This window comes from Diadema antillarum, unplaced genomic scaffold (assembly GCF_040938485.1).
Source record: "Diadema antillarum isolate AM-2024a unplaced genomic scaffold, OU_Dant_1.0 seq00000205_RagTag, whole genome shotgun sequence".
Classification (NCBI taxonomy): Eukaryota; Metazoa; Echinodermata; class Echinoidea; order Diadematoida; family Diadematidae; genus Diadema; species Diadema antillarum.
This window is the reverse complement of record NW_027271264.1, coordinates 2,510,195-2,525,356: the sequence shown is the minus strand read 5'-3', so window position 1 is coordinate 2,525,356 and position 15,162 is coordinate 2,510,195. Positions and strand designations below refer to the sequence as shown.

General features: G+C 38.9%; 1 protein-coding gene across 1 annotated transcript in view; it reads left to right on the top strand.

Moving 5' to 3' along the window:
* LOC139728946 (melatonin receptor type 1A-like) overlaps positions 1 to 14,886 on the top strand; it is a 55,276-nt gene extending 40,390 nt beyond the window's left edge. Inside the window, exon 2 of the mRNA XM_071639875.1 lies at positions 13,747 to 14,886. Within this exon, the coding sequence (XP_071495976.1) occupies positions 13,747 to 14,886 (1,140 nt within the window). The remainder of the gene's footprint in view (positions 1 to 13,746) is intronic.
* The last annotated feature ends 276 nt before the right edge of the window (positions 14,887 to 15,162 follow it).

Genomic DNA, 15,162 nt, shown 5'->3' with positions numbered 1-15,162 from the left:
CGATTCCTCTTCAGATAATAGTCTCCAATGATTTGACAATTTCTTTGAAATGACATAAACGCGCGTGTGTGTGAACGTGAAGATGATGTGCGTGTGTATGATAGTGTGTGCATTTGGCGTCAACATACAGATCATTTGCTGGGCTGGAGGAAAGCATTAATTAATTGGCTGCTCCGATCTCCGGCGTACGTGCATCTTAATGTTTGCTTTGTACAGCTGAAGTCCATCGTTTCCGATTGTAAGGATAGTGATGATCGCTCGCAGAAGTAAGCGCTCAAATCTCGATCCTGCCTGTTTCTCTTAGGGACGTGAAAAATAAAAATAAACACCAATTGTCATGACCGTTGCAACTGAGGGTCGCTCTCGTCGTCAAAACAATTATGTAAAGCAAGGAAACTGAGGAGGAAAGGAGTCTCTTCCGATCTTGTCATTATGCTCTCTTCTTTTTTCCCCACCATTACAACAGAGTGATAAGTATGGCCAAGGTGTCACTTAATTTGATACATCAGTCTTATGTGTGAATGAAAAGCCTTTGCTATATTGCAACTGGTGTTCATTAGATTTTTTTTTCTCGCTACTTTTTCACCCAATCGGTTTAGCCTGGGCCCCTTTTCATAGAACTTGCTATCAATAACAAGTTACAACAGTTGTTATAAGCTGCTGAAAACCATGCAGCTGATTGGCTGACAGCAAATTTGTCATAGAAATGTGGCAGTTGTTACTGTATGACAAGTTTTATGAAACGGGACCCGGAAGTCGCTTATGCTGCTGTCCCGAGTGGCTTGAACTGCGCAGAATCGGTTGGCATCAACGAGTTTGAGATCATCGTCAAGACAATTTAGTGTTCCGCTTGGAGTTCATCTCTCAAGAGGACTTCCTATGCATAGCGGCCAAGGCAAGCTTGGTCAAACACTCTCAGCTGTGTATGTGTGTGTACATTGATGGTCGTATTGCTTCGTCAGTCTGCAATGTTTGATCGTTTCTCCCGATTACGTCGACTAATGGGTTTTGCTCTTCAAATCATTGCAAATTTTGGAGGAAGATTATGACGTCATCAGGTGGGACTAATCATTTAGTGTCAGTGGTTCTCTCATCACACCCACCTCGTCTCTCTAACTGATGGTGATGGAGGCAGGGAGGGTCGGCCGAGGAGGCTGATGACCGACCTCTTCTGGATTGTACAAGTACTAGTATGCCTGCCGCGTCCAGCGAATCATTCCCCAATCAATCGCTTCGGGCGCTCATTTTATGGACAGATATACAAGCGTGAAGTCGGCTGCTGATATTGCAGATATTATTTGTAAGTATCAATCGCCCCCTGCCGGAATCTGATCGTTGTCAGCCAGCGATTCAAGATGAAATCGTGCGGAATTTATGTAACATTTGTGTGCGCATGCAGTCTGTATGAGTTTGTGAGTTGCCGATCCTATCTCCTTACCGTTCAAAGAGGTGGGATCCACAATTTGTTGTAAAAGAAACAAAAACGTCCAACAGTGATTACAGTCAATATTAACCTATACGCTTTCACGTGTTCCTTTCGGGATGCTAGTGGATCCTTTAAACAAGAACATCCTTTCGATATCTCCTGGGGAATTAAATCGATTCAAATTACCCAAAATGTCATGAAATAGATCAAATTTATTCACAGATGTATTTGAATTCGTAAGGCGAGTGATCATGGACTAATGACTGTTTGAAGCTCTGCGACGCGGCATCATCTGAAGACTACAATTACAAACGTTGTTTTGGAAGGCATTTTCGCGTTGAGTCTGTCAATGCTCAACAATTACATAATTTCAGGCAATCAGCCGCACATCAAGGTAGAAAAATAAATAAATATAATTTCTTCACGTGTGCCTAAATATTCTCGAAAATAGACTGCAAAAATCTTATAGATAGATATCACCTGGTCACAGGATATACGATTTTATCTCTTACAAGTTAACACACCAAAGTTAGTCAGGGCGAAAAAAAGAGTAAGTTTGATACAGGTTTACTCAATGAGCAGTGTTCCATCTCAGGAGCTGTCTACTAGTACGTTTGATATTCGTTTATTTTCTTGATCCAAAAGAGAAAGCATGATTTTGGAAGTGGAAATGAAACTTCTTTCATGAATTCAATCTGTCATGATTAAAGAGTGCACCATTTCTCTATTATGAAACCAAATGTTTCCATAGTCTTTCAGAAAGTGTTTTGATTTCATCAAATGTATGTCGTTTGATGACTGTTATTGTGTCTGTTTTGTGTTTATTTGTTTGTTTAAGGGGGAAGAGGTTGGAAGCCTTTCTTCCCCTTTAATAGATGCTTTGGTTGGTATTTCTTTTATATTCTTGTATGTTAATAATAAAGAGTATCATCTTGATGTAAACAAATTCGAATGGTTGAAACAATAGTGCAAAAAATATCCATCACAAGGGGAACGGGTGGTATAACGGTTACAGCTCGTTATTCCGAAGGTTCGTTATTCCGAATTTCATTTTCGGATTAACAAATCTTCGGAATAACGAACCTTCGGAATAACGCCACAAAAATGTTCGGATTAACGAACCCTTTTTCATTTTCGGATTAACGAACCTCTAGGTATAGGGAATTTGTGTGTTTCGGATTAACAAACCTTCGGAATAGCGCACCTTCGGAATAACGAACAGCACCCGGTATGGTTGCTCACGGAAAAGGGAGATCACGTGTTTTGTGAATTCATCAAATAATTGGGAGTAATAGATGAATAGTAAATAGTGATCAAATGACTTCTTTTGGGTACAGCTGCTTTTGTAAATGTTTGAATGTCAACGTCAACGTTTCTAAGAACTTTCTGGCTGTCACGAGCTTGACTTGACATAATATCATTTGCGCGTCATCAGATCCGACGAATTTCTCCATTTTTTTTTTTCGAATTCGTTGTCACGACAAACGGAAGGGATTGCAGGTATATTACACTTACGGGTCCCCCCCCCCCCCTTATCCTTCGTGTAATTGCCCAATATTGATTTCTGAGTTTGATTTATGACTCTGTGGCACGAATGTTCCCCGTCGGTGCATGGGGACAAGAATATTCATGTCTCGTTACATCATTAATCGAAAAATTGCGCGCGACATTGAACCGGAAGTGCCGTAAACGCCGTGGATCGATATGACTCTAATATCAAACAATGGCTGCCACCACTGCATTCAATCTCGTCTGGTGCTGCATGTGACTAAAGGTTAATGGCTTCGGCGAAATCTCCCGATCAAGTGATTCGAATGTTGCGCGCTAATGAAACCGGAAGACACTCAAAATGTAGCAATCAATAAAAGTTTTGTGGTTGTCAACGGTAGGGAAATTAAAGCGCTCGCTCTGTAAAACATGGTGAGATAAGAGCAATGATTTGTGCCTATTTTACAAAAATTTTATGACAAAAGTACCATTTTGAATATTTACTCCACTCTTTTAAATGAGTCCTAAATTACGTGGTATTGGTTTTTTGTTTGTTTTATATTCTGCATCATTCTCTTTAAAAAAGAAAAAACTACTTGAACACAGATTTACATCCAAAGTGTCGTTGTAAGTACACAAAGTTGATAAAGCAACAATCATTTGAAGTCATGCATCGCAACATATCAGATAATTTCTTTGAGAGTTTATGCCGCCAGTTGATTGATATCCTCCTTAATGGAAATAGAAAGACTGCAAGAAAAAGCAAGCATAAGGAAACCTTGACGGTGACCTCGAAACAAACGATAAAACAATTCAAAAGCCTTCAAAAGGTTAGAAAAGAGGTTTTAAAATGTGGAGCTGTTGCGTTTGTCTTTGTATGAGCGCAGTCTTCGCGTGCGAGCGCGGTTGTGTGTGCTCATAGGGACGCACGTGTAACTGTGCATTGTACGTATAGGCTTAGCAAAGAGTAGTGTTATGTTGTGAAATTGAGCAGGGTTAGGATGCCTGTAGCCTTTTCCATATGCAATTGTATCTAAAGAATGATATAGAATCTATTTTCATAAGAGAGAAATATTGTGGCCGGAAGGGAGAGAAAGTGACATGTCAGCGTATGGGTCTTTTTATTCCTATTTTGATAGTACATTAAACGGATGAAGTGAACTGCATTGTAATAATTAAAGGAATCTCACATATTTGGACCATGGTGTAACACTTTTGGTACAAAAAAGGGCTGTATTGGATAAGTGGTGTATATATTGCACTGTATTCGGATGAGTGGAAGGTCGGATTCGTGTCTATCACTCATTTTAATGTTTACATTCTGGGAAAAATGATTAGGCAGGTCAGGAAAGTAAGACTGCAAGCGTTGATTTCTTTAGGGTGAAAATTATACAACAAAAAAACTATATGAAATAAGAGTTCAATGAAATAGATTATCACCGGACATACTGGCTATTATCGTATCTACAACCGATTACATCATCAATTCATCCAAATTTTTCCAGTGTCCGTGGATGAGACGAATATTAGCGGTGTCGGTTATACATGGAAGTGTATTAAAGAAATCTCGGATGCTTTTGGGATAATGACTCCTGAGTGATAGATAACGAGGCGATCAATATTTGTATGTCTTACGGAGATTGAAATCAATATTTTCGAGAAGGAGAGTAGGTTAATGATTAACTAAGGCAGAGTGTATAATTTCTCGTAGGGTGTCATTTCCCAAATTTTACCACGACGCGTCATTGCTTTGTTTGAATAATGTGGGCTTATATAATAATGCTCTGGGAAGACTAGGGTTTAGCCCGAAGTAATGAGGCAGGGTAAAGGTTGACTAATAAGAAATCTGGCATTTGTCTTTTTACTGGGAAAAATGTCAGATTGTATGAAGTCTTCCGAAAAACAAAGTTTGATCAGTCCACATTCATGACCATCGCCATCTCAAACCCTGAGAAGAGGGTGATTGCTTTTCATTAGCATTTGACGAAGCGGAACTGCAAGGTTTTCATTACTCAGGGCATCATCGATTTTGGAAGCATTTTAGAAGTCATTGCAAAACGAAAGACATTTGATGGGAAGTTTAGGTCACACGACTTATTTACCGCTATATCAATAAACGAAAAGGGAAGGAAATTAACGTCATTGTTGTTTACGGAGACTTTTCAAGGAGCATGATGTGACTGATGAACTTCATCTTGACATTTTCGTAATTAATTGTCTCATATTACTATTGTTGTTATTACTTTTCTTCTTCCGCCTCTTCTTCTTTTTCTTCTGCTTCATATTTCGTTTCTTTTATTCATTTTCAACAAAGAGTGGCAATGTACAAACATATCACTAGAAAAGAACAATAATATGGAAATAAAAATACATATTCTCAATACATTGAAATTATAAGTAGTTGTACTACTATTATATTAGTAATATATTAGTAATATCATAATTTGTATTATTGATATTTATCTATCTATCTATCTACCTATCTATTCATCTATCTACTTCTCTATATATTCATCTATTCATCTATTTAGTATTCTAACTAGCATTTTAACATGAAATAGGAGAAAGTCATTTAATATTTTATAAAGACTGGGGTGATTCTAGGTAAATACCTCTGGTCCAATTACCCAGACTCGAGGCCTTCCTCCCCGACCAGTGCATGAACCCAGAATCGGCTTTATCAATGTAAAACCGTTACAAACAATACCAATCAAATACAAATAAATACAAATACAAATTCAAATGGATTGATATCTTAGAAAGCCTCTCCATTTAGAGGTAATGCTGACATTTGATGATAGATATCTCTATAATTTTGAGTAGTGCAATTTGATATACAATCAAACATGTGATAACTGATTTGTTATAATTGTTTTCATTGCCAGAGAAACGATTCAAATTTCAATTTGGATTATACAACAATCGTAAAAATGTCTGCGTTTTCATTTTATTTATTGATTGATTTGTAATATATTTATTTATTTATCTATCTATCTTTCTATTTATCTATTTGTCTATTTTTGGTTATAAATATCCCCTTTTCTGACGTTCATAATGCTACGGGCCTACAAACTTTTTAGTTCATTAAAGGGTGTGTACAGTTCTGGTCGAGGTGAAGATTTAGCTTTTAACGTTTTGTGAGATATTCAGAAACCACTCTATGAGATGTCAAAGACCATGCAGTTCTAGGGGTATCAAAAGTTTATTCGATGAAAATCGGTTTTGAAATGGCTGAGATATCCAAAAACAAGGTAAAACAAAGAGATACTAATAAAGTTGGGGCATGTCGCCTTTTATTATTAGCACATTTTTGGATATCTCAGCCATTTGAAAACCAATTTTCATCAACTGAACATTGAATCCTTCTTAAAAATACATGCTCTTTCATATTTCATAAGAGGCTTTTCATTATCTCTCTTAGGAATGTTCAAAACATGAATCCCTACCTCAACCAGTACTGTACAGTCCCTCTAAACGTTTGATTGCCGCCCGAAAGTCAAAAGTCTGCTTTATGATTTTAAATTAATTTCCATCAGTTATTGTCTTCAGTTACGGTCTTTGCAGTCTTATGTGCCATACATTATGGCAAAACCAAAGCAACGCTATGATTAGAGGATGAAGTTTTTACTATTCAACAAGGGATTATGATATTATCAAAAACTTAATATCCGTAATTAATTACACCTTACACGGCGCAATATAAGCGCTGTTTGCTATAGGCTTGGCAAAATGGTTACAAGCGAGAACAGTTCAACAATTGTGAGAGAAAGAGAGGTATAGAGAGCGGGGAGAGGGAGAGACTGGAGAGAGAGAGAAGGAGAAGAGATACAAAAGGGAAGGAAGAGGAATAAAGGGAGATAGAGAGAGGGAGGAAGGGAACGACAGAAAACGTGTATCATAACGCAGGGGTGGATCCAGGAATTCCGTAAAGGGAGGCGCCATTCCAAAATTAAAGGGGGCGCACGCGCATCGCGCATTTTTTTCATTTTTATTTCATTCGTTTTAACAAAAAATAAAGAGGGGAGCGCGCCCGGTGCGCCCCCCCCCCCCCACACCCCCTCTGGATCCGCAAATTATAACGTCCTAATTGTGATGCAGAGTTGTGTAGTTAAAACATGGAAAGACGATACTATTCGTAAGATTATCTGTTTGATCCTTGGGAGCATAATCATAATAAGGATTTTCACAGGCATCAGCGCTTAGTAAGGTTTGATATGATAAGAACTAATATCTATATTACGATAAGCATCGTTTCTCTGAATATGTCATCCTATATGATATGATAATTCATTCTAGTGATCTATGGACCATGAGCGTCGATTAGTCTTGATGTAATTCTTGCGTTGTACAGGTCAGTTCCTATCGACAGAAATGCGCCTTTATTCATTAGTCGACTTCATTATCGTGCATGTCATTTTCTTCTGTTATGAAGTAGTCTTTGATTTTATTTAAAAAGCGCCAACAACGAAAGCATCCGGGAAATAGCCGGAGGACGCCGTACTTGACTGGCGATATTTACACTCGGTCCATTCTTTTATCGTCCCGCATAATGATACGAGCACAAAGCATGAACTGTCGATGGAAAACGTTTGAAATGAAATTCCACTTTGATGAGTGCCAAAGAATGATTTCGACTAGCCGCGCGCCTGCCACTGTTAACGAGTCTTGGAAGTGCTTGTCGGTGGTTTCCTCTCAAATCAAGCCTTATTTCACATTTTGCATCGTTGTCCTCCATCACAGCTCACACTCCCGTGTTTTCCCCTCGAGTCCCCTCGTTCGCATTATTAAATGAGCATGAATTTTGATCGAAGAGTCCAATCACCTGCATCTGCGTTCCCCTTTGTCATGTTTGTAATAGTGGGTCGAGATTGATCAGTGGTGGCGAAAAATATGCTCGCATCGCTTGATATCATGATGGATTCGGGGATGGAGATGGGGATGGGGGTGGGGCTATAAGGTGAGGACTCCTCACGTGGCACGCTTTATTACGACGCCATATCCGTAATGGCAACTGAGCTCAAACTATATACCAAGACAAGAGTTGAGAAAATAGATCGAACCAACGAATCTGTGTTCCTCTTCACATATTGATATAGTCTCCTCTAGTCTGCCTGTCATGGCTTGATAGCTTCAAAAATAAACACACGCCGTATGGAGGGGAGTATTTGCCATGGTAGAGAGTATCCGTGGCTCTTCGGGCGAGCACCGGACGATCGTAAGGAGTGATAACAAAATCTTTGCTATTTGCACAATGCTCAAGAGGAGACGCGTGCGAACGTTCATAACGCAAGGACGGAGGCCATTAATCCCCATTTCAATAAGTAAGGATCCTTTTCTATTTCCAAACCATCAGAAAAAAAGAATTAAAGAGAAAATAAAAAACATTACCTTAATAGTCGTGTAAAAGAGGGCCGTGCTGACAAGGTTATCCGAATCGATTACACTCAGTCACGCGTTGTGGATCGCAATTACTTTACTATGTCAAAGTCGCGGAACGGAGCAATATCATTATAAATAATGGTCTGGCATCCTATGGGGGGGGGGGGGGGAGAGAAATACCATCACGTAATTGTAAACTCCTGCAAAATGGGATTAGGACGTACAGAGTTTATGTAGCCATTTTAATCTCATTCAAACTCTCTGGATTACCATGATTTTTTCTCAAGTTTTGTTTCCTTGTTATGATATCAACATTGAGGACAGTAGTAGCTATTTGATGACGAACACGAAGAAGTATTTTAACTTTAAAACGTTTCATTGCATGCATGTACGTCAGCATAAGTCAAGACGGCCGGCTACTAATGAACACCCATCCCATTCTCGATATCACGACTTGATTACTTCAGACGGTTCCTTAAAGAGGAATTCCACCCCCAAAACATGTAAACTTCAAAAGAGATAGAAAAATATACCCTACAGAACGATACAAAAATGACAAAGATCGGATAAAGGATGAGAAAGATATGACGGTTTATTGCCGCTTGGTTTACTATCTGATGGTCTACTTCCCAGTTCGTCTAACACCACTACGGCTAATCTCACTTGGTCTACTATCAATTTCGTCTAATGCCCGTTTGGTCTACTTCTCACTTGGTCTAATGCCCACTTTGGCTACTTATTGTTTCTTCTAATGACCAGATGGTCTAATTCCAGTTTTGTCTCCTTGGACTATTTCCCATTTTGTCTAATAAACTGTAGTTAATAGTGGGTATTAGGCGAAGTGGGCATAGCCCATCTGGAAGTAGACCAAATGGTAATGAGGCTAAGTGGTAGTTGGACTAAATGGTCATTAGACGAACTGATTGTAGACGAAACAGGGTTAGGCCATGTGAGTTGAGACTAAATGGCTATTGGATGAAGTGGGAGTAGACCAAGTGATAGATCCCCGATATGACATTTTGAAATTTCACAATTTTTCGGAAAACGTTTCTTGACTAGTTGTTATGAATATCAAATAAGCAAGTTGACGATGTCATGCTCTCGCAATTTTCAATTCATTTTAAATAGAGAAATGAATCTCATATCTCAGCTGTACAAATATAAAACTTGCCTTAAAATAAAAACAGAATAAAAAAGGATAAATGTTTACTCTGATATATCTTGGTATGAAAACATATCTTTACTTGTATTATCTTGAAATAACAATTTTTCCTAATTTCATACATAACACATATGAAAAATTGTGAGGGTATGACATCATCAACTCGCTCATTTTAATATTCATAAAGACAGGTCAAGAAATATTTTCCGGAAAAAAAACGTGAAATTCCAAAATGTCATATCTTCCTTATTTCTTTATCGGGGTAATTTTTGTATGATTCTGTATGGAATATTGTTCTCTTTCTTTTGGAGTTTATTTGTTTTTAGGGTGGATTTCCTCTTTAAGTTTCAGTTCATGACTAGTTCTCTACACTGTAAAAACATCGGTGTTAGATTTAACACCATGGGTGTTAAATTTAACACCGATCAAGTGTTAATAGAGGACCACACCCACAGGTGTTGAAAATGCACTGTGATGGTGTTGAAAAGTGTTCACCTGACACTTTGTGGGGTTAATTTGACACTGTACCTGGTGATATTTTTACACTGTTCTGGTGTTAATGAAAAAATGACACCACATGGTGTTGATTTGATATTTGTTGGTATTAATATCAATGGTTTAACACCCGTCAAACTTCAATAAGAGACTACACCAGCTGGCGTTACTGTGGTGTAAATTTGTTTGCACATTTTTTTTCAAAAATCTAGTATTTTAATGTAAAATTCTTGATCGTCTTGTTTAAATTAAAAATCAACAAGAAGTGCAGTTACTATCAAACTCTTCAAAAAAACAGTTTTATATTTGGAAATGACACCCGGAGGTGTTAATTTAACACCATAAATGAGCACCGAAAATTTAACACCAGCTCGGTGTTCACCATTTAACACCGGACTTTTTTGCAGTGTAAGGAGCAGCAAACATGACAAACGGATACATAACACCTAGATATAACAGCGATAACATTCCTACTCCTTGGTCCAGTCTTATCTTCATTACTGACAGAAGCCCCAAAGTTCAAACTATACGGAGCCGTGAGATCTTACTACTTTCCTCTTTCTTTCTTCTTCTTCTTCTTTTTTTTTGTCACTGAGATACCATCGTTCAAATCAAAGTCTTCCCAAAACGATGTGCTTGTGTCAATGTTTATAGCAGATTTAACAACATTATTATGGTTTTGGGGGAAATTTGTAATATTGTAGGTATTGATATGTTTCTTTTTTTCTTCTTCTTTTTTTCGAGCATGAAATAATTGTTATAATCGTTGTTCACGCAGAGCAAGTGGGGCTTGCAGTACCATGATTAAAAGTTTGGTTAGAATTTCCAAGGGATATAAGTGATATTATCATAGCAGTAAAAGATGTACAGGTTATCAAATAATTTGACTCCGCATCCCACCCACCCATTCCCCCCCCCCCTCCAAAAAAAAGGTGTGATGATGTATTAAGTATGCTATTTGTGGTAAGTATTACAATGGCAAGGTCCTTGAAAAGGGTTTGCCAAAAGCCTTGTGTGAGTGTATGGTTGAGCAAATTACTGTAGTGACAAGCTTTTAATGCGTTTTGTTTTATTTTGAAATCATAAATTGTAATAATGTGTCCTTCGGTGTTGGTTCTGCAGTATACAGTCATTATGGTCATCTCATTGCTCAAATCAATTCCTTTGTCCCCCTCTGTAAAGGTAAAAGGTTCCACAACGTTTTGCATAATTTCATAATTTATCCATATACCGATCGAATGAACGAAAATATCCTTGGCGTTTTCATTATTAATTCATGCTTGAACAGCCTCAACTTATTTAATTGATGAGTTCATATCAGGAAAGAAAAAAAATCAGCCTTAATCCAGGAGTAATGATGTGCCCACCCGCAAAAGAGATCAAACAAATTAGTAATGACAGAAACTTAATATAGCATTACAAATTTCGTCTTACCATGCTTACGGTGTGAAATTCTTTAGCTATGACCCGGAAGGGTAGAAACAAAAGCATTACTTATACTTGAGCTGAACCATAGACACGGTAATGTACCTTACCATTCATTGTTACGTTAAAAAAGGATGCTAGAAGCATTTGCATAAACAACATGTGATGCTCAAATACAGGTAATAGCAATGAATGGTAAAGCACATAAATGTGTCTGTTGTTCAGCCCAATACTATGTTACAGGAGGGTGATGTCACTGCTGGAGTATGAATAAAGGTGATCTGAAAGATTTTTTTAAAGAGGTGGGACTCTACCTTATCCAGAAAAAAAAATAAGTAAGACGAATGTTTAAAAAATGTATAATGCATATCTTCATGAAGTATTTAGTGGTTTGGTTATGTTCTATGGGGCTTCGGGTTCCCAACTTCTCAACTTCTTTTGATGATAATCTTTGGAGATAATGAGAAACCTCATATGAAATATGAAAGAGCATATGCTTTTAAGAGGAATTCAGAGCTTATATGACGAAAACTTGATTTTAAATGGCTGAAATAACCAAAACAAAGCGATTGTAATAAAAGATGGGACCCACCTTTGATTAGGATCGCTTTGTTTTACTTTTTTTTTTGGATATCCCAACCATTTCAAAATTGATTTTCATCAACACTGATCAAGTAAACTTTAAATTCCTCTTAGAATTTTGCGCTTTTTAACATCTCATAAAATGGCTCCAAAGTATGTCGCAGGGGTTAAAAGCTGAATTCTCACCTCAACCAATACTATACCATCCCTTTAACAAAAGTCAACATACCTAAGATATGGATCACAAGGAACATTTTAAAAATACATCCAAATTGTCCCAAGAAAGTTCGTCCTTTGGGATTGATGTGTTCCTTTAAGCGTGGTTGTAACTGCCCCCCCCCCCACGCACACACACACACACACCCCTACTATCTAAAATTTTGCAATCTACAAACTAATGTGCATTTTTCTTTTCCTCCACAATATTCAGAGAGGACTACTTGTAGAAGCAGATAGGAACCATTTCTGTATATGATATTAGGAACAAGGTGATGTACCGTACCTCACGTGTTTGTTCACCAAAGCGAGCAAACATTTTCGCCTCGCGGTGATGGAGAAGTAGGCAAATACTTTTGGTCATCTATTCGAGAGATCTATATGTGTATGAAAATAGGTTTTCGAGGCCTTCATGTTTATTCAGTCGTCTTTCCTGCAATTTTTCTTTTTTTTTTCTTTTGATTTCTTTCTTTTTATATAAGAGGCTTCTGGTATTCAAGCGTAGTTCATTTCCGCACCACAGTCTGCGCAAGCATATTGGCAAATGTGATGAAAGACAAGAACGGATGGAAAGGTTTAAAACGGTGATATTGTGAGTTCATGAACAACACAGGCCCAATGTTACAGTACACTTGAATTATGATTATTACCTAACGTGGAGAAAAGTCACGGACTCTCAGAACATGGTCGGAAGACAAGGTCGATATTAAACTTTGGTTTCCACTACATTTGATACACGTACACTGCGAGCGTAAAGGGTTGTTATTCTTAACTTTATCTACAGGGCATGACGAATAAGAAAGTGTAACACATGTGAATATATTATATATCTCTATCCGTATATATATATACATATATATATATATATATATATATATATATGAATGATTATGTGAAATTCATTTTTTGCCATTTAAAGGACAAACCACCCTTGATATACGTGTGGATTGAGTGAATGCAGCAATATCAGCCGAACCCATCAGTGAAAGTTTGAAGAAAAGAGGACAATCCCTTCAAAAGTTATGAATTTTTATAGTTTCTGCGCAATCACTGCTGGTTGAGAAGACTATTACAGTGTATGATGTCACATGCGTGGAACAACATAAGGAAAGTATAAAGCGAATTCCACAAAATGTTTTTTTTTTTTTAATTGGGGGGAGTGCACATTCCCTCAATTCGTTACTGACGTATATAGGGGTAATATTATTCCCCCTGCTTTCTAAAAGAGTCAAGTCAGGTGTTTTTTTTATTATGTGACAAAAGGGAAAATAATATGTTGGATATCCTTTAAATTTCCTTTATAGCGTTCGACACAATCCCCATGTGACATCATAAGCTGCAGTAGTCTTCTCATCCAGTGATGGTGCCAGTAACACTTCACAAATCTAACATGAATTTGTAACTTTTAAATGACTTGTCCGATTTTCCTCAAATGTTGCTGCATTCTTTCAACCCTAATGTATATGAAGATGAACTTGCACTTAATAGAATGACATCTATTTACAGATTCTGAATTACGAACTTGAACAGTGTTCTTAAATGTTGCTGTGACCGTCTCTATTTATGTTTTCAGATTCAAAGCTCCGCTGAAATAGGACGTCTCGAAAGGTCAAAACCGCGTCGTACTCAAGCAGCCATGAACTCGTCGCCGTCCACGTTCCTACAGCCTGATGACGCCTACCGTCACAGGATGACCGTCGCCTTCCTGCTCAGCGTCGTGTCCGTGCTTGGGGTCGTCGGAAACGGTCTCCTTCTCTTCTCGGTGGCAGCCTGCCGAAAGCTGCAGACGTTGCCGAACGCGTTCGTCGTCAGCCTCAGCGTCAGCGACTTCCTCAATTGCTCCGTGAATATCCCCGTCCAGATGTCCGCTCTGACGAGAGCTACCCATCCCGTCTCGTTCGAAGTGGCCTGCAGGTCGACGGCAGTCCTGAATTACATCCTCATCACCTGTAGCATCGTCATGTTGGATCTGATTGCCATCAACCGATTCGTGCTGATCACGCAGTCACATCGAGTCTACGGATTCGTTTATACGAAGCGAAATATGATAGTGACCATAGGTGGCGTGTGGACGTCTACGTCTGTGTTCCTAATTGCGCTGGGACCCACGAGAATGGTTCCGTATGGGTTCAGTGACATCCTTTGGCTCTGTCAACTGAGCGAGGAGAGCCGCTTGATAGACGTCATATGCGGGCTGCTTTTCGGCTGCTCTTTTATCACCGTCAGCTTCTGCTACATTCGCATTTACTTCTTCGTGAGGCGCCACATGCGTCAGGTGGCGCACATAAGGGCGCGACCCGGCAGACCGACGCCTAGCACCACGGGTTATACGTCCACGTGTGGGGGTAGCAACGAGGTGCCGCCCATCGAGACTGTGACGCCCCCAGAGCCCAAAGAGCTGCGGAGTGTGGAGGAGAACAGGGAAGAGACAGCAGTGGACGAAACGGAAAATCGGATAACTATGAACATGATCATGATTGTTGTCTGCTTTTTCATATGCATTAGCCCTACCCTGGCGATGGTCCTCGTTCCCGGGACACAGTCTGCCGGCATGTACACCGTCCTCTCGCTCTATTCCGCATCCTGCTGTAACCCCATCATCTACGCCTGGAAGCACCCGGTGTTCCGCAAGGTCTTCAAGTGCATATTCAGTCGCAGGTTTTCTGATATCGAGGACCAGTCTGCGTGGCTACGAACCATTCTCTCTAAGTGATTATATCGCCATTGTTCTTTTTTATTATTTTTTTAGCATCTTGCCACAGAGAATCGCATGGATAGCCACGCACTCTCCATCTCTACTCATACGTTCGCGTCATTTTATCGAGGCGGAACAATTTCGATTGATGCTCTGCGGTAAATTAATTGCGAAGTTACATCTCCGACCTTGCAAGAGATTGGATTATACATATAGAAATAGATTTGTTCCTAACATCATGATCATCATGTTCATGTCTAACAGCAAAGGAGATCCAGAAAACCTTTTCGCTGC